This window comes from Dysidea avara, chromosome 1 (assembly GCF_963678975.1).
Source record: "Dysidea avara chromosome 1, odDysAvar1.4, whole genome shotgun sequence".
Lineage (NCBI taxonomy): Eukaryota > Metazoa > Porifera > Demospongiae > Dictyoceratida > Dysideidae > Dysidea > Dysidea avara.
Window position 1 is genome coordinate 45,739,768 of NC_089272.1, and position 21,615 is coordinate 45,761,382.

Below are 21,615 nucleotides of genomic sequence, written 5' to 3' on the forward strand. Positions count from 1 at the left end.
AAGAACACTCTAGACGAGATGTATGCAAACAGAATTTTCTCAGAACTTGTGAATTCATTGCAATCATTGTACATAGCTACAACATTAGACTTTACCTTCCATCACGAATTCCTTTACGTGTGCGAAACAAATGAAGTGGTTAAACTCATGTTGGCTTGGGTGACTGGTCGCCCACTGCAAGTCATTAACATGAGCCAATCAGTGATCACAATTGAGATTTGTAATGTTTGAGGTCTTTCCACTAGCAGGTCTCTAATCATTTAAAGATTTGCTAGCAGGTTGCTTAGTGTATGTATTTTAAAGATCTCATTATCTTCCAAAAATCAAAGTGCATTATGCGTGCACTATTATCTAACTGCTTATCAAATGGTACGGTTGTACCCTTTAAGTAGGGATCCTGGTGAAATTGTCGCACGCCGCCAAAAATCTCGTCTTAAAAAAAGCATCTTACAGATATCTTATGAAATGAAAATCACCTTTACTAGGGTTGGCAATGAAAAAATTGACTCTCTTTGGATCAACTTGTAACTCAGGGGATGGAGCCTACCGATGGTCTAGTTTTAAATGGTGGATTTGGTAGCGACCAAATGCCTTCCATTTTGGATATAGCCATGTCATAAAGTTTGAAGAATTTTGGCTTATTTTCATTAAAATTGGCAAGAACATCTAGAACGTTGTCCATTGCTATTTTAGGTTATTGGGTGAGGTGCTCTACAAAATACACTTGTTTAAAAGGTGATTCACTGTACTTCAATTTTTGTTAAAACAGCGCTTGACGGGTCTGCAATGAAAAATAAACCAACTGAAACTCACTTAACAAAGTCCAAAGTTGGTTCACTAACTCCCAGTCACCTTTTTGGAACTTATTAAGTGGAGATTTACAGCATTTATGTGCCAATGCAAACTGATTCCCTTGCTCACACTATGATTTAGAAACTTGCAGTATCCGTTTCACCAAGAATACACATCCGTTTTCTATAGTATAGTGACTACCATGTACTGCACTATTCATGGAAACAATGAAGTGCTCTAAACAGCATTGTTGATGCTGCTGCCCATTTTTATTTAAAAACCTGAAAAATCATGAAAAATTAAAATGTGCACTACAAACACGGCAAGGAGAAACACTGTATTATTATTCTATGGTTTTGATGTAGACCTTGGTAGGATTGATCACTCCAAGTTGGAGGAGAAACTGTAGAGGTTGATTTTTTATTGCCAACCCTACCTTTATGGAATAGTACTGTCCATATAATCCATAAAATAAAACAAAACACTTACAGATGGCCGGATATAGAATTTTAAAATCACCAAAACTTGAATTTTAGACTGACTGCCTAACCGCCTGACTGATCACAGTCACAAGCCTAGAAGCCAAACGAAGCAGTGTACGGCCACCATTTTATGCTACAATAGCAAACTCACCAGTGGGATGTGTCTTTTGGGGTTCCGACGAGTGTGTTCCCTCTGCGCCTTGTCTTTTCTTTTATCTTCAATTAGGTTGCTTGTCTCTTCTTCATCCAACGAAACCATATCAAGGCGTTATTTTCCGTATCAACACTTTCTTTAAGCAGCATAATAGACGCCACAAGAATATTTAAAGCGATTAGACTACGCGCTACTGTAAGGAGGTACCGGTACTAGATAGCTTTCACAATAGGTCACAAGATCACGCCCATTCTTTACTCTCCACACTATCGATTGAGACACACCCCTTTAACGCTAGCTGTATTTCCGTGACTACACACCTTCAAGTTGAAAGGCTGACTCGAGATACTCTAACAATCAGCACATGTTGCTGTCAGACCTTCAGTGCTGGTCACTGTAATCGTTAACCTGTGCCAAAAACAGCCCACCTGTAAAAAAAGGCGAGGCCAAGAATGCATAAGTACATGTTCATGGAGTAACTACAACCAAAAGACATAATATCAAAATCTGGCCAAGAAAGCATTTACAGTATAGGCACTTTTGTGCATTCGTTTTCTATATGCTTCACATTATCGCATCCAGCTAGTTGTACATGTGTGCTTGCAATATAAACAATACTACTGAGACGATAAAAGATATTACACTGCATTGTTACCAAAATTAATTTAACTAAAAATTTATAATTGGTTTCTACTTGGCCATCTTTTTGCACTGTATATATTAAAATAAAAAGATGGCCAAGTAGAAACCAATTGTAAATTTTTAATTTTGGTAACAATGCAGTGTAATATCTTTTATCGTCTCAGTAGTATTGTTTATATTGCAAGCACACATGTACAACTAGCTGGAATGTGATAATGTGAAGCATATAGAAAATGAATGCACAAAAGTACCTATACTGTAAATGCTTTCTTGGCCAGATTTTGATATCATGTCTTTTGGTTGTAGTTACTCCATGAACATGTATTTGTGCATTCTTGGCCTCGCCTTTTTTTACAGCTGGGCTGTTTTTGGCACAGGATATCACTACTTTGTATTGAATAGAGAACATACAGTTAGGTATTATATTACATAGGAGACACTGCATGCATGCATGCATAATAACAGCTTCAGCAACAGATTAGCTAGCTAAATTAGTAGCAAAAGCTTCCAAGTTCAGTGTTTAGGAGCGCTACTAAAAGTGACTTGCTAAGAGAAAATTCATTCAAACTGTGAAAATAATGTTCAAATTCCCGCAAGGACTCATGTGATATCTCGCGTGATGTTTCACGTAAAAAAGAACCGGCAAAGTTGAGGCTACTGGTCTTGCTGAAGCAGTGGGTTGGAGATATTATTAGTCTAGTCGAAATCTGTGCATGACAAGTGGAGCTGAATCAGCTGCGAGTTGTTGCTGAGTGTATGCCTCAGAATGGACATGCCGCCTGACGGCACTGAATGCCGGCATCACACTCAAATTGCCGGGTAAGTTCGTGTATAGCTAAGTCATTGTAAACGGTTTAACTACCGTCGTAATTTTAGACAGGAATCTCCTATGCCATAGTAGCTTCCTGGGATTATATACTATGCTTGTGTAGGCCAGAGCCTCGTAGCTAGCTGGCTTGTTCTAGCTGTGTGGGTCAGACAACGAACAAGTTGAGCTGAACCCTGAGAAAACAGCTAAAAACGAAAGAGGATTTTTTCTCAACGTTTCAACCAACCAAGATGGTTGGTGATGACAACAAAGATGTCAAGAGCAGACAAGTGCTTCCACCAACAGTTCAGGAAAGGTTAATAGGCTAGCGTAAGCGATCAAATGTCGACTGGTATCTTATGTCGACCACAGGTGTATCTAAAGTTGAATACTGGAATTAAAAGAAATTGTCTGGATAATTACTACGGTAAGGATAGTTGGTGAGAAGAGCTCCAAGAAGAAACCCAAGAAGTGTGACAAGCCCTCAGGAATACCTGTATATCCAAATAAGGCAAATGGAGACTGAGAAGACAACAACACTCAGAACGAACCTGAAATCACACTCTGGACGCGAAAGTAAAGAAATTGTATCAAGCAATAATACTTGGGTCAGCTAAAACACTAAACAAGTCTTATTTGTCCTCCATTTCACTCGCATTATACGAAAATTATAGAATACAGTGTTACCATGGCATCGTATAAACATTACCATATATGGATATTAACCTTACGATTGTGGCATCTGATAGTATACATTACTACTCTACTCCCTAAATGTAATTACCATGGCAAAGGGAAAAACCGAGGGTGGTTGACTTTAACATATTGAAGAATGTATTGCAGTCGAGTTAGAATACGTATGGTCAACTTACGATATGGATGGGATGAAAGGGGAATCATCTTTACTACTCCTTAACATGCAATGAGGGTTAGTTAAGTACATACACGGAATCTGCTTGTACTTAAGATGTTGCTAAACTAATAAGCTTTGGCATGCGTTGAATGGTGTTGGCTTGGTGGAATATAATCGAAAAGCGGTCGACAATCGATCGCTTACACTATATACTTTTATGGCTTCCTATAATGTATGGTGAAAACTTTAGCTATAAATAACGTGTCAGGCATTTGAATGATTAGCGGGTAAGTCAATACTACAAATGAGTTAATATTTTTGAGGGCTCAGCTCAATGCATACATACAGTATACCATAATTACTATGCATCAATTGATTGATGTGATAATAATATGAGCAGATCTGAGACAACCATGGACCCTACTATATAGTAACTGGGCAGATATATACAGTTATGTATACTCTGATATGATTGTTGAGTGTTGTATATAGTTTGCCAATGGTCAAAGCTAAATTAACCATTTTAGATACCTTTTTGTGATGTTGAAGGTGTCAGGCAAACTCCAGTTAGGGGCAGGCAATAAAAGATTAGTTTTTAAAACAGGAGAGGAACATGCTTAGGCCCGCAAGGTACGGGCTTAATCTACTTACCCTTGTAGATGAGCCATATTGTACATAATGCACGTATCAATGTATTGCCCTACTACCCCCCCCCCCGGACATATATGGGGCTATAGTGGGCACAACCAAATGTTAAATGCCCCATGGTAGGACAAACCTATTGTTATTGTGTCAAATCCCCACGATTGGTTCCAGTTACAACGTGGGGGATTTGACATAGCGTAGAAAAATACTTGGGTGCTTATTGAATGATTGTCAAATGCCCCATAGTGAAGCAGCTGTTTCATGTCAATTTGCCTTGTAAAGCCTCACTTACATCCAAGGGGAGTGGTGGGGTAACACATTGGTAGGTACTTAATGAGTTTGCATCATAAACCTTGTGTTGAAATTTAGTCTGTCTTGCTTTTTTCATGCTTATATATAGCAGCTAATGTGCTTATCCTCAAACAATCAGGACTGGAAAAACTACAAATTGTCTTCTACTTTTATCTATCAACTATCCAATCACTGCTAGTTTATTAAAATTTCCTTTGCTGTTGTAACTTGTTTACCATTATATTATAACCATTAATCCCTCCTAGTTTATATGCCTCCTAGCAACAAAAATTGTTATGTCAACAATGTAGGTGAGAACCACAAAAGAAGTCAAGTAATATACTCCAAAATTGGTCATCAACTGCTGCAGTATGCTGAATACATCTTGGGAATGACTATGTTGGATGCTCACTTTAACAATAATCATAATAGTGGAAGTAAGTGTTTGTTGACATCTTAGTCTGACTATGATTACATGTTTTTAGTTAGCTGCGCCTTACCGTACTGTATCCCTTTCTGTATATGCAGGGTGGATACTGACGTTGTGACTGTTAGCGGGTGAGTTTATGGTCAATGGACAAATCACGCAAATGCTGAAGAAAAAATAATATGTGGCACCAAGACCCCACTACTACATTATGAGCTCTTGGTGGTACTTCATAGCCAAACACTAGTGTATCTGGCTTCTTGTGATATTGTAGTCATTTTTTTAAAAAATTTTATGGGGTCATCACAATGTAAATGTTTACTATTACAATATATCATGCTATCATTAAAGAGTTACTATAATTGTGGGTGGTTGCATGAGGTTCTACGAAGTGCTGTGACTGAAAGGAGATGCGCTGATGCTGGCTTTTTAAGTCAACACTGAAGTTTCACAGGCACTGAAGGGCTGTGGGCAGGGTTAGAGACGTGCACGGGTAATGTAGCAGTAAATTACTTCAAATGTATCACTACAGCGGGTACGAAACAGCTGGCTATAGCTATGTACGGCCCTCATAGGTGAGAGTCACACTGACGAGTCAGTGGAGGCATACCGTAATTAAAACAAATCAGTGACTGCTCATAATTAAACCAAGAGTTGACAGCACAGTGTCTATCAAATCAGCCAGCTTGCTATGGCTAATGACCTTGCCCACTTCCACACTGTTTGGGTTTGGGAATTGAGGCGGGCGCCTCACACCTCGACGTCATGGCGGCAAGTTTGAATCTTCAAAGATAGCGTCCGCAATCCGAAAAATCAACTTCTACAAATCAATCCCCCTACCATTGTGGGATGTTCATTGTAGTATCCTATTGCTTGATCCACCATGAAACCGGAGGCACGATTGTTGTCTTCACAGAAATATCGTTTTCAGTATCTCGCAAGATGCAAAATTTATTTTTAAAATTTCGTGCTCCACACAAAGGACCGGATGAAACTTGCTACTTAGCCAAATTGTATCCAGAGTTGTTGTAGTTGAAAAGTACGCACAGAAATAAGTAAATGATCTGCTGGGTGCCCGGCACAGGGTTGTTTTCTTTGAAAAAACAGACAAAGAGATACGAAGTTTCAGATTCAAACTGCCCTACCACCCAGGGCAAGAGAAGCCAACTCTTCCTCATAGTGTTTCGATACGGTTGGGTGCATAGTCTGTCTATGCTGTTAGTTTGGAAAAGATCTGATACTTCTCACCATTTGGGTGACGAGCGTCAAAATTTTCTGCAGCATCAAAGAATTGTGTCGCGCTTTCTAGCCATTTCCAGCGCTTATGCAGCCACAACAATCATCAATTATAAACTAAAACTATGGCAAAAGATGTCCCTGAATGTTTGGTAGCAGCGGTTGTCAATTATTATTTCATCCACGGCTTCCACGCCTCGCTCTAAGCTATGCATCCAGGGAGGCAGCAAAATCGTCCAAATTTGACTTCACCCCTCACGCTCCACAGCAGCTTCAAGTTTTCACTAGATCACCCTACATCACCATTATGCTGCAAAACATCCAAAAACAAACCGAAAAAAGCACAAAATCTTTCATTTTTGATTCGAGCTGGGTGGAGCTCCTGGTGAGCTGCTGGTATACTGCACCATATGAAATCACAGAAACACCAACTACTACTACCAAACGTTTTGATCCATCATTTATCATCATTCTAAACAAAATTAAGTGACCAGTGTGTCATCAGAAGTACTGGAAAGCACTTTGGTACCATTGAGAGAATCCCTTGAAATGACGCACGAAAATTTTGACGTTCTTCACCCAGATGGTGAGAAGTCTCAGATCCTTTCCAGACTAACAGCATAGACAGACTATACATCCAACCTTATCACATCACTATGAGGAAGAGTTGGCTTTTCTTGTCTTGGCTGGCAGGGCAGTTGAATTCGAAAATTTGTGTTTCGTTTTCTGCTTTTTGAGAGAAAGCAACCCTGTGCCGGGAACCCAGTGAACCATTTGCTTATTACTGTGCGTACTTTTTAACTACATTAACTCTAGATAATACCTAGCTAAGTAACAAGTTCTATCCTGTTCTTTGTATGGAGCACGAAATTTTAAAAATAATTTTTGCATCTCACGAAATACTAAAATCGATATTTCTGTGAAAACAACAATCGTGCCTCCGGTTTCATGGTGGATCTAGCAATGGGATACTACAATGAACAACCCACAATGGTAGGGGATCGATTTGTAAAAGTTGATTTTTCGGATTGCGGACCCTATCAAAGAGCACAAAAGCAATCTCATAAACTAACAAACAACTTTTAGCGAAATTAAATGTACAGATACATTGTGTAAAAAGCCCCAGATAGCCGCAGCCTTTTTACAATATGACTTCATGGTTGAAAGAAAATTGCTTCAATGGGATGCGATGACGAAGAAAATGAAAAAAAGAACGATGCACATTTGAATAAATAATTTAATTAATGCATGGTAAATGGGTGGGCGATGGAACAAACTACTCCAACAATTCGCCTGACTTTTCGTGTGGTAGTTAATCATTGTGCTTCTTGGCCTCACGACTCACTACCGTGAGCCTTGATAACAATAACAATCAAAACCACAATGACCACGCCCCCTTTTGGCAAGCGCACATCTTTGCAGGCTGACTGGAGATACTCTAATACAGCAGTCACCCTAACAGAACAGTCACATGTTTATAGCTAGCTGTATGCCTTAACAAAAAAACTAAACAAACTAGTACATTAAAAATTATAAATTTAAAAATGAAGTAGGATTCCAAGCGATAAAAAGTAGTGAAACAAGAGATGAACGATGGTAGCTATTACAGCATAGCTCGGTGGTAAATCCCTACTTTGGCATGGTATATAATTGTATTATCTTACCAGCCATCTTACCAGGGCTGTATCTAGCCCAAACATGATGCTCGGGCAAGCCCATTTACCTGTACACCTAGTCCAGTGAACAATCTGTGTGGGTTCATACGTGCATTCATCAAATTGTTGTTTTCAAGTGCATGGCATGGCTAGCTACAGTTATTAACTCTTATCTGTATGCATATATAATTGCTCATCAGTCTGCAATCACTCCATACTAGTCTCTAGCTATGATGCATGTAATCGATTGTGGGACTGCAGCATGACATGCCACACAAAAGGATACTACCAACTCATAATGAATAATACTACTGAACCGGTAGATTTCCTACACTGACTCGTACTTGTGTGGATCACAAAACTGTCATGACACCGGTTCATCTACGTACTCATTAGGGGCATCCATTCCCTGCAACCACCTGCCAACTCTGCTGAGTGGTCCTACAAAGTATCGTCAGTAGTTCTCTCACGTTATTCCCTTGACATTCCTTCATCGTAGTTGTATCACAATAAATCCGGGTACTGATTATTCAGAATTAGACCGCTACCTGCTGAAATCAAGTAGCCAAACAGCTAGTCGTTTTTCCACTTCACGTGGTCTATATACAGGCAAACTCCAAACTATTATCACTTAGATGAGACTACAAATTGGCACTATTCATTAGATTTTAGGCGGGCACATCCCCGGTATTTTAGATTTAAATATAGTAACTCGTAATCCATGGGGCTATTATTAGAAGTCAGACTCTTAATTAAATGTGCAGCGCTTATTTTCCATGCAAGAATTCGCTGCAAACGTTCGCTATAGTCAATGGTGGATAGAATCGTAATTACTGAATTGTGAGCAATGCATTTTCATACGCGGCTGCCACGCCAGAAGATTTTCTGATGTCCGGGCAAGGTGAGCTGATGCCTGGCAAATGCCCGGGTATGCCCGGGTGTACATACGCCACTGCATCTTACCAGCCTTTAAATTATTTATAAGGAAATGCTGATCTTATCACTATGTAGTAGTGACGACAGAATGATTAGATAGTTAAGCAAAGTGGCAACTACAGTGAACAATTGGATATAATTATTTACCATACAAATACATAGTCTAAGATACCTGTATAATTTTTAATGATTGATTTTATTATTGACTGATGTACTTACATATAATGAAGTCACTCTTTCATTATAAAAGTAGAAATCATCAAGCAAAGTAATCAGATATGAACCAAAATAATATGACTGCAAGGTTGTATCATTGTGTGAATATCCAAATGGAAAAAACTAAATATCATGAAAAAGTAATGCTATATTAATGTACAGTCATATACAGTACATGTGTAGTATTATAGGAGTTGCATACATATATACAAATCACTTGATTAGTGCTTACCTCTGACAAACATGTTCTGAGTTCTGGTTGACAGTGATCGATTCCTTAAGGAATAAAAGTAAACGTTAAGCTCATAGGTACTGTACTGAAAATAATAAATAGCTACTGTAAATCATATTTATGACTGGGTTTAGTAAAACCATTTTGAATTGCACATTAATAGTTCTGAAATTAGTGGATGGTATGATGTCATTTAGAACACTGCTGCAACATAGATTATATTTGTAGCAGCATATTAATCTAAGATTGCACCAACAAATCACCTGAAAATCATACTTAAAACCACACAGCAACTTCTATGCTTTGACATGTAATGTTTTGAATTACCATTCACTTCTAGAAAAACTGATAATAACCACTTTTATCAAGATTTCATAATATATACCGGAGAGAATATCCTATTCTCATATACCACTGTAGAAGGGTATATTGTGAAGCTATGACATAATTGTGAAGCTATGACATAATGACAAGATGTTGTAGTTTGTGATGTATGAGCAGCCATAAAAGTGCAAGAATCTTTAGTAATATTTCACACTCACGATGTTTAGGATAGCCGTATTCCTGAATGGCCTAGCAAGAAACACCTATGAAGCAATCTTAACCCATGAAGGAACGATTGTGGTTCAGTGAGAAACACTTATAGCTGGAGTTACTTTGGTTGCTAGCAACATTCTTAGGCATGTGTTCAATTGATACCATGTTCAACTAATGAAATCATTAATTATACAGTGGAATCTCCGTTATCCGGATCCCACTTATCCAGATTATCGGTTAATCGAACCACGGAAATGACTGCTCTATTAGAGTAGTGACTGTTCTATTAGGGTAGTAGAAAATACTGATATTTTCTTCAAGAAAATTGGGCAAACTCAAAAGTGCTACATCATAACTTCACAATACGCCTTTCTACAGGGGCATATGAGAGTAAGATACTCTCCTCAGTATATTATCATGAACTCCTGCTTTTATTCAACAAGCAGTGATTCACAATCTATGATAAATTACAGTAAAAATTGTCCACAAATTAAATCTCAAATGCTAACCTAGCTTAAATTAATTTCCCAATCTGTAGTACCAAGGGATTAGGCTTGCACCTATTGTGCTGGCATAATTTTGAGAGCAATAGGCCACCAATTTCGTGAGAATAATTCCGGAATAATAGGATGGTTAAATGAATAATTTTAGAATTATCGGATGTCCATGGGATTAATCTGTGGAATTAAGGGGCGTGTCTATTCTTGATTGGCTAGAAGAAAGAGTTAAGCTACTAAGAGTGATATATACCTGACAATGTTATACGAGTGCTGGCTGAAAAGGAGGTGAAAGATCGATATACTCTAATAGAACGTTCAAATACTCTAATAGAGCAGTCAGATTGTGACTAGCTACAGAAACTAAATGAGAATAAGTTTGGAATAATAGGCTAGACACAAGAATAAAAAAAGAATAATAGGTGAAAATTTTGGGAAATTCTGGAAGGAATAATAGGTAAAATTTTGAGCATAATAGGCGCAAGCCTACAAAGGATAATACATGTAATGTGGTTTGCAAAAGTAGCACAATACTAGCATGCTTCTCTAAATACACATTGAGTGTCTCTACTTGCAACTGTCTTTAGAGGATTTCCTACATACTACTATATTGACAGACAAGTGTAACAAAATTTTGGATTTACGGGATCATTACAATAAATATAAAGGGAATTATTATCTAATCCAAAACAGCCAAGCTGTAAAAAAAGTGTGCGGCCCTCAGAAAGGCTGTGGTGAAAAAAGATGTGAAATCCAAGGTGGCGGCCAAGAAATGGCTGTGATGGTAGGTTAGTGGTAAAAATTTTAATAATGACAATTCAGGTGAATTTTTGTGCCGCTTCACAAAAATTCACCTGAATTGTCGTTATTAAAATTTTTACCACTAACCTACCATCACAGCCATTTCTTGGCCGCCACCTTGGATTTCACATCTTTTTTCACCACAGCCTTTCTGAGGGCCGCACACTTTTTTTACAGCTTGGCTGTTTTGGATTAGATTTCATTTCTTTTTGTATTTGTATACCCCAAAGCCGGCCTATGGCCAGCTTTGGGACTTTTTTAACCTATGTTTTTTTCTTTACTACAGGAAGAAGAAAAGATGAAGTAGATGTACTTTAAATATTTTATCAGTAAATGTACAAATTATATATACTGTATAATACATATGTGACCGGATTTGCGAAAAGGGGTCCAATTTGCCAACTTTGACAATTGATAACTTCAGATTGGAAAGAGCTATTGCCTTGATATTTGGGCAGTGGTGAGCACCACTATAGCTGAATACATGGTGAAATGTTCAGGTTAATATGTTACTTGAACACTGAGTTATGGTCTCCAACATTTACGGAATTGGATGTGTGTGGAAGACCCCTTTTCGCAAATCCGGTCACATATATTGATTACAGAAATCTCCATGGTGGTTTCTTTGTAACTGAACACTCTACAAGGTGACTTCTTCTAATTGCTCTCTCTACAGGGTGAATTGTTTGTAGCTGAACGATCTACAAGGTAACTTCTTCTAGCTGATCTCTCTACAGGGTGATGTGTTTGTAGCTGAATTTTGTATAGGTGATTTGTTTGCAGCTGAGCTCTTTACAGAATGGTTTCTTTGTAGCTGAACTCTCTAAAAGGTAACTTCTTCTAACTGATCTTTCTACAGGGCAATTTGTTTCTGGCAGAATTTTCTACAGGGTGATTTCTTTGCAGCTGAACTCTCTACATGGTGGTTTCTTTGTAGCTGAACTATGTACAAGGTAATTTCTTCTAGCTGATCTCTCTACAGGGAGATTTGTTTGTAGCTGAACTATCTACAAGGTAACTTCTTATAGCTGATCTCTACAGGGTGATTTGTTCGTAGTTGAATTCTGTACAGGTGATTTGTTTGCAGCTGAGCTCTTTACAAAATGGTTTCTTTGTAGCTGAACTTTCTCCAAGGTAACTTCTTCTAACTGATCTTTCTACAGGGTGATTTGTTTGTAGCTGAACTATCTACAAGGTAATTTCTTCTAGCTGATCTCTCTACAGGGCGATTTGTTTGTAGCTGAATTCTGTACAAGTGATTTGTTTGCAGCTGAGCTCTTTACAGAATAGTTTCTTTGTAGCTGAACTCTCTACAGGGTAATTTGTTTGTAGCTGAAATCCCTACAAGGTAACTTCTTCTAGCTGATCTCTCTACAGGGTGATTTGTTTGTAGCTGAACTCTCTACAGGTGATTTGTTTGTAGCTGAACTCTACAAGGCGATACTTCTAGGTGATCTCTCTACAGGATTCCTTGTTTCTAACTGAACTCTCAACAGGGTGATCTGTTCATAGCTGAACTCTCTACAGGTGATTTGTTTGTAGCTGAACTCTCTACATGGTGGTTTCGTTGTAGCTGAACTCTCTACAAGGTAACTTCTTCTAGCTGATCTTTTTCACTGCATATTTGTTTGTAGCTGAGTTCTCTACAGGGTGATTTGTTTGCAGCTGAACTCTCTACATGGGAGTTTCATTGTAGCTGAACTCTCTACAATGTGACTTCTTCTAGCTGAACTCTCTACAGGGTGACTTGTTTCTAGCTGAACTCTCTACAGGTGATTTGTTTGCAGCTGAACTCTCTACATGGTGGTTTCTTTGTAGCTGAACTCTCTACAAGGTAACTTCTTCTAGCCGATCTTTCCACAAGGTGATTGAGTTTTTTGCAGCTGAACCCTTTACATGGTGGTTGCTCTGTAGCTGAACTCTCTAAAAGGTGACTTCTTCTAGCTGAACTCTCTACAGGATGATTTGTTTGCAGCTGGATTCTCTACGTGGTAGTTTCTTTGTAGCTGAACTCTCTACAATGTGACTTCTTCTAGCTGAACTCTCTACAGGGTGACTTGTTTTTAGCTGATCTCTCTACAGGGTGACTTGTTTTTAGCTGATCTCTCTACAGGGTGACTTGTTTCTAGCTGAACTCTCTACAGGTGATTTGTTTGCAGCTGAACTCTCTACATGGTGGTTTCTTTGTAGCTGAACTCTCTACAAGGTAACTTCTTCTAGCTGATCTTTCTACAGGGTGATTTGTTTGTAGCTGAATTCTCTACAGGGTGATTTATTTGCAGCTTAACTCTCTACAAGGTGACTTCTTCTAGCTGAACTCTCTACAGAGTGATTGATTTTTTTTGCAGCTGAACTCTCTACATGGTGGTTTCTTTGTAACTTAACTCTCTACAGGGTGATTTGTTTGTAGCTGAACTCTCTACAGGGTGATCTGTTCATAGCTGAACTCCCTATAAGGTAACTTCTTCTAGCTAATCTTTCTACAGGGCGATTTGTTTGTAGCTGAGTTCTCTACAGGGTGATTTGTTTGCAGCTGAACTCTACATGGTAGCTTCTTTGTAGCTCTACAATGTTACTTCTTCTAGCTGAACTCTCTACAAGGTGACTTGTTTCTAGCTGATCTCTCTACAGGGTGACTTGTTTCTAGCTGAACTCTCTACAGGTGATTTGTTTGCAGCTGAATTCTCTACATGATTGTTTCTTTATAGCTGAACTCTCTACAAGGTAATTTCTTCTAGCTGATCTCTCTACAGGCCGATTTGTTTGTAGCTGAACTCTCTACATGATGGTTTCTTTGTAGCTGAACTCTCTACAAGGTGATTTCTTCTATAGCTGATCTTTCTACAGGGTGATTTGTTTGTAGTTAAACTCTCTACACAATAGATTCTTTGTAGCTGAACTCTCTACAAGGTGATTTCTTCTATAGCTGATCTTTCTACAGGGTGATTTGTTTGTACCTGAACTATCTACATGATGGTTTCTTTGTAGCTGAACTCTCTACAAGGTAACTTCTTCTAGCTGATCTCTCTACAGGACAATTTGTTTGTACCTGAACTCTCACATGATTGTTTCTTTGAAGCTGAACTCTCTACGAGGTGATTTCTTCTAGCTGATCTTTCTACAGGGTGATTTGTTTGTAGCAGAACTCTCTACAAGGAAACTTCTTCTAGCTGATCTCTCTACAGGGAGATTTGTTCGTAGCTGAACTCTCTATACATGATTTGTTTGCGGCTGAATTCTCTACATGATGGTTTCTTTGTAGCTGAACTCTCTACAAGGTAACTTCTTCTAGCTGATCTCTTTACAGGGTGAATTGTTTGTAGCAGAACGATCTACAAGGTAACTTCTTCTTACTTATCTCTCTACAGGGTGATTTGTTTGTAGCTGAACTTTTTACAAGGAAACCTCTTTTAACTGAGCTCTGTACAGGGTGAATTGTTTGTAGCTGAACTATCTACAAGGTAACTTCTTCTAGCTGATCTCTCTACAGGATGATTTGTTTGTAGCTGAACTATCTACAAGGTAACTTCTTCTAGCTGATCTCTCTACAGGGTGATTTGTTTGTAGCTGAATTCTGTATAGGTGATTTGTTTGCAGCTGAGCTCTTTACAGAATGGTTTCTTTGTAGCTGAACTCTCTACAAGGTAACTTCTTCTAGCTGATGTATCTACAGGGTCACTAGTTTGTAGCTGAATTCTCTACATGGTGGTTTCTTTGTAACTGAAGTATCTACAAGGTGACATCTTCTAGCTGATCTTTCAACAGGGTGATTTGTTTGTATCTGAACTCTCTACAAGAAATCTTCTTCTAACTGATGTTTTAACAGGGTGAATTGTTTGTAGCTGAACTCTCTACAGGGTGATTTGTTTGTAGCTGATCTCTATACAGGTTACTTATTTCTAACTGATCTCTTGAATTCTGTTCAGGGTGACTGCTCTATTAGGATGACTGCTCTATTAGAGTATCTCGATCTCGCACTTGCTACACCAAGTTGGATTTCGTGTTATAACTCCGTGGCTTTAAGTCTGATTCTTCTACACCATTGAAGAGCCTTTCTAAGATGATAACTCCATCTGTACAGCGATTTTGAAAGCATTACCCCAAGCGGTTTACCTGGTAGGCGTGGCAAGCATAATAATAATAATAAAATAAAAATATTAAAAATTAGCTAATCTCGATAGCGTAATTGTTACACACTGTTGATTTTTTCGCTGTATCTTCCTGGTTTTTAGCTCGATTTCTTTCAAACCACAAAAGGTTTGAGGTTCAATAGTTAACCTATTCACCCACCGATTTTCAGCTTCTTCCCATACGCGGTTTACCCTGTAGGCGTGACAACATATTGGTGTTATTTTTCGTGCATAATCGCTCATAACTCTTTGTCTGTTTATGGTATTCCAGCCAAACTTGGTACCGAGATGCGCCTTTATACCCCCCTTCTGTGTGCCAAATTTCAAGGCAATCGGATAACGCGTTCGAGTTTTATAGCAGTTTTTGTAAGTGTGCGACAAGAAAAAGAAAAATAAGAAGAAGAAGAAGAAGAAGAAGAAAAAAAAAACGAAGAAACTCAGCCAATTTTTGAAGTCGCATATCTCGGGAACGCGCGAAGCGATTTCGCTCAAATTTGGAATGTAGAGTGCTGCAGTTGGGGGGCATGTCCACAGCAAAAATCGTCTTGTTTCATCAAGGAAGCACAGAGCTACGGAGGTGCGAAAATTGCGTTTTCTTTCTTCCTGTCAATATACTCACGGGTGTTACGCGCCGGCTTCTTGGGCCGCACGACACACTACCGTGTGTCTTGATCTGAAGTGCAAATTTAATCACTTCTTTTTAGGCAATACCATTACAGTAGCAGTAATCAGCATACACTGTAGCTAAAGCATAAGGATTAAAATTAATTTACACTTTAGATGATGTGATTCTCCCAGCTTAACCCTTAAAGCTGCATACAATTATTGATAACTATTGTAATAAGTACACAATGATACAATTGTTTATTGTAATATTTATTGTAACACTTGCAGCTGATCCAGCACAATCTAGAACATTTAAATAATTAATCGCACTACAAAATTGTGTCTGTGCTATTCATTGAGCAATACGTAAGTCAGTTCCTTGAAGTTGTTGTTGTGTCACTCCAGTGGTATTCTATGTTTTCTAGCAAGGTGGTACTCCAGTGGTATTCTATGTTTTCTAGTGCACTAGCCCAGTAACGGTATGAAGAATGTTTGGTCTGTGTATCAGCCCTGTGATGGTATAATTCTAATAAATATGCATGTGCCTGGGTGCATAGTAGGTGTTATTCAAAGTTGAGCCTGTTGTCTGTACCGTAACAAATCTGGGGGTTTGTCTGGGAGCCAACTTGTCAAAAAACCAACCTCCTAATTGACATGGACAACAAAAGAAACTATTGTTGCAGCTGTCGTTGTCTTCAAGACCGTTTAGAAGTCAGTATTACCTTTGCTTTAAATGTAGACTTTACCAAGGTGTCTGCCATTATTTTAAACAACCGCTAAAGTCCTTGGTACCAGGATAATGGTACCCACAAGGTATTCCATCATTACTTTGTTGTTCCTTTTCTTTTCTTTAGTTTCCTTTTGACAGGTTTTCAGCGAAGTCAAACTATTTATTGTGTTCTATTACTGTATTTCATATAAGATGTTCACAGAATTTAATCTGAGAACTTTTGCCAATGAACCTTCACTCCAAGTTGTCCAAACTTTGAAGAAGTCACACCTTCAACCAATCACCATGCATTTTAAGCTATCAATGACTACATTGACTAGAAAGGACAAACATTGTAATATGGTTATGGAATATTCAGTTGACGAAGAGCTAGTTCCTGAGGAAAATAGTGAGGCTTACCTTTGTGCACTGTGGATAACAGCGCACTAGAGCTTAAACACCTAGAATTGCAGGATTGTGAGTGGGAACGAGAAAGCCAACTGATTCTATGTGAACTTGAGATATGAGAGAAGATATTGTCTGTGCAGTTTAAGATGAAAGAATTAGAGAAAGCTGCAGCTACACCAACTAAATCCTCTGAAGTATCCACAAAATTGATGTCATAAAACACATACAGTTTGTACAGTACCACAGTTTCAAGAGAAAGAATAGACAAGTACTTCCACCATTTTGAGAAAGTAGCAACAAGTCTAGCATGGACAAAGGAAGTGTAGATGGTGTTACAGCAAAGTGTACTAACTGGCAAAGCCATGGAGGCATATTCCACTTTAAGTGCTGAGCAAAGCTCATAGTATGATCAAGCTATTTTGAAAGCATACGAAGTTGTACCAGAAGCATACAAGCAAAACTTCAGGAAGTGCAGAAAGGAAGAGAAGTAGACAAACACCAAATTTTCCCACACAAAGGAAGCTCTACGTATTTGATTGCTGGTACACATCGAAAGATGTACGTAGCAAAGGACTATGAGAAGCTTCGTCAGATGGTCTTAGCAGAATACAAGAGTTGTTTACCTAATAATAATAATTTATCAAGACTTACATTAAAGAGAAGAAAGCGGACAGTCTCCAGCAAGCTGCTATCCTTACTGATGATTATTCGCTAACCCACTGCAGCTTTTTTGTAGTTCCCAATAGCCCTCATGGTAGCGCATCACTAGATGACCCATCCAGCAGCAGTAACCATAATGATACACCTAGTAAACCCAAGTCAGCTGGTAACACAGCAGATAGTCAGAGACCATGCAGTATAGAAGTGGTTCTAGGAGACCTGTATGTAACTATTATAAACATCGAGGTCATGTGATTTCAGAATGTTGGACTTTAGAACAGAAGAAGAATAATCCCTCTGGTGTACTATCACATCAAGGTTCGAATTTTATGTCCAGTGTCATGCAACAAGTCACTTATCAATTAGGGATCAAACAGTGTAAATCAGCAGCATGTCACCCTGAGTCCCAAGGGCACTTGAATGCTTCATAAAATTCTGAAAAACATGATCCCTGCTTACTGCTTTCAGTATGAGAAACAATGGGACCAGGGATTCCACTAGGGAAATGAGGTAGAATGAAGGAGGGCCTCTCTTGTATCAAGGCAAAGGCATCTGAAGGTTTTCATATATGGAATGAGAAGTCTCAAGACCTCATCACAAGGCTTGTTTGGCAGAGATGGTCAAATTGTGAGTGAACTAGTTTACTACTTTTGTGATACAGGAATCACTGGACTTTTGCCCATATGAATTAGTTTTTGGACATACTGCTTGTGGGCCACTTAAAGTATTGAAGGAAGGCTGACTAATAGAGGAACCCCCTTACAAATTACTAGACCAGGTATCTACTCTCTGTAAGACACTAACTGTTGCTTGTGAGTTAGCACAGAAGAGCATGAAGCCAGCGCAGTCTAAGATGAAGAGATGGTATGACAGGAATACCAAGCAACATCATTAGGGTCAGAGACAAGGTCCTTGTGTTACTGCAATTAAATTATGCCCATTCAGAACCACCCTCTTCAGACAAGATACTTTGGTCTTTATTCAGTAGCTAAGAAAGTCAATGACGTGGACTATGTCATTAACATTCCTGATAGGCAGAAGACTCAGCGTTGTGTCATGTGATTATGATGAATCCATATGTTGAGAGATCAGAGAGTAGCAGACAAACAGCTAAACAGCCTCCAGTTCTGGTTATTAGGAAGGGGCTTGTAAAATCCTGTGGAAGTGCCATCAGTAAGTGAAATCACAAGTGACAATATGAAACTGATGAATTCTGAGATATTAGCTACTGTAATTTGGGAGCAAGGTTGAGCCATCTAACCTGTACACAGCAAATGCAGCTTTCTTTACTGAAAATGGAGTTTACTGATATATTTCCTGATGTGTCACGCCAGACCACTACTGCATCACATGATGTGAAGGTTGGGTATCCTACCCCATCAAGCAGTACCCGTACCATAAGAAGGAAACAGACTATAATTATGTTGGTTAATGATATTATTGAGCCCAGCAAACGCAAATGGATTTCTCCGTGTGTGCTGGTCCCAAAGGTTGATAAAAGGTCCAGACTCTGTACAGATGAGCAAATTTGATATTTAAAGGGATATTGGCAAGTTTCCTTAACATCTCAAGCTAGGGAAATAACAGCATTTGTGACCCCACAACTTTTCAACGTATGATTCACCAGTTTCTTGTGGGCCTAAAAGGATACGAGGAGTATATTGATGATATTGTTTTTTGTGTGAAAGGTGGAATTAGTATAAATATACAGAGGATAAATCAGTTTTTGACAAGTCTCAGACAAGTCCAACTGACTTGTAGGAGCATCAGTCCTATAAGGTAGAGGATTTCCCTATATCCACAAGCAAGAGCCATCTACTGAGCTTCTTGGGGATGGTGGGTTTCTATCGTAAGTTCTGCAAGAACTTTGCAGTTGTGGCTGAACGTCTGACAAGACTCCTTCAGAAGAAACACAGCTTTACTTGGATGGATAATCAACAGCAAGCTTTTCTAAGATCAAGAGGTTACTCACCACTGCCCCAGTGTTGGTCATGCCAGATTTTTACAAACCATTCATCGTACACGTGTATGCCAGTGATTTGGGAATGGGAGCTGTCCTCATGCAGGAACACGTGTACAAGTTAGAGCACCCAATCTGTTATTTCTCAAAGAAATTTAACAGTCCCAGAGGAACTACTCCACCAGTGAGAAAGAGGCATTGGTTCTGATGAGTATACCCTCAATATACACCACATTCCAGGAGAGTGAAATGTTGTGGCAGAAGCTTTATCAAGGGAACTTTGTATCACTGTTGTAACTTCACTAACTTGTGCACTATTTTCACTTGGGTATAGTTTTTATGTAACATTTTCTTTCTTTTGGTTTGTATCTAGGCCATTTTTCTGGTTGTACCAATCCTTCTTTCATGAGGAGTATATATGTGATGGTATAATTACGTATAATAAATGTGCATGGCCCTAGGTGCATAGTGGGCATTATTCAGTGTTGAGCATGTTGTCTGTACCGTGACAGCCCTAGAAGGGATTCCAACAACAGCATGAAGACTAATCGAGGCTTTGTATTGCTTGGCAGACAGCCAGTGTAATAATCCTATAAGGGGTCTATCAGAGAAACATGGGTTCATTTTCTTGAGATGATATTGCAAATATTCTACAGGTTGCGAATGAAACAGACTGGATGGTGTAGGTACAACACATGCTGGATGCAATGGGATTTGTAACTGGTACTGCTAACCAGCAAGCTAAAAAATACAAGAGCAATAAGAAAAAGGTCTTCTACTTGATATTACAGTGTATTGGTCCAATAGTGATGAGATCCCAAGCCCCTAAGGGATGTATTCTATCAATTCTTTGAACAGAAGACAGTTGAGATATACGTAGAATTTATACACTGATGCAACTATATGGACTAGGGACATGCAAAGTCATAAGAAAACTGTGACCACATATGTACATACCAAACTGCCTAACACAATTGCAAAATATGAGTTTTCAAAATTTCACCTTTGTTTTTACTTTAGAGGGTTCAGGAGCTTAATTATTCTTTTTGCACACTTTACAAAACTATTGTAAAATGCAAATGTGTAGCTCAAGCTTTGGTACACTTTGAGAGTGTATTGCAACACAATCACATAGGCTACCAAGCAGTCCAAGCTTGGTGCATATCTGATTAATAGTCATTATAGAGATATGGTCAATTATTTACAATAAAAAGGCCTACTTGTTGTCACGCCTACAGGGTAAATCACTTATGGGAATAACTTAATAATCAGTAAGTGTATAGGTTAACTCAAACCTTTTATGGCTATAGAGTTACAAGAAAAAAACAAAAAACAAACAGTGAAGTTGAAATACTCTAATAGATCAGTCACCACAGGGTGAAAGAAAGGGTGCATCAAAATGTCAAAAACTTATTAGCATTCAAACTAGACACTGAACTCCCAAATCCTTAACCACTGTACTAAGCTGCTGCTATCATGGTAGTTCATCTCACTTAATTTATATCTTATAAATGAAAATTCTAGCCAAAATCTATATACTTAATAGTAAAAGTTTATAATTTCAAAGATCTATCAATGTAAGATCTAGATTATTCTAAAGCAACATATTTTATTTGTGTTCTATTAGAAATTCTTGAAAAAAATGTGCTCTTTATTAAAAGTACTCTGCAGTACAATACTACTGTAACTTCTCTAGCATTCCACTGAATCAAAGCTGATATTATAACCATTGTGGTACCGATTGCTGGGATAGTACATCACCATCAAGACTCACTCATGCCAACTGTCATAATTATAATCATCATTATAAATGCTATCTAATCAAAAACAGTCAAACAGTAAAAAAAGTGTGCAGCCTCAAAAAGCCATGATTTGAAAACCAAGTTAGCATGCAGCCAAGAAATGGCTATAATGGTACAGTAGGTTGCAAAAAAAAGT

At 38.5% G+C, this 21,615-nt stretch overlaps 1 protein-coding gene across 1 annotated transcript in view; it reads right to left on the minus strand.

Annotated features, from left to right (window-relative positions):
- The window catches only part of LOC136265747 (uncharacterized), a 212,528-nt gene that overhangs the window by 102,415 nt on the left and 88,498 nt on the right, over positions 1-21,615 (minus strand). The window contains exons 11-12 of the mRNA XM_066060660.1: positions 9,370-9,413; positions 9,141-9,260 (exon numbers count right to left, since the gene is read on the minus strand). Coding sequence (XP_065916732.1) covers positions 9,141-9,260; positions 9,370-9,413 — 164 coding nt within the window. The remainder of the gene's footprint in view (positions 1-9,140; positions 9,261-9,369; positions 9,414-21,615) is intronic.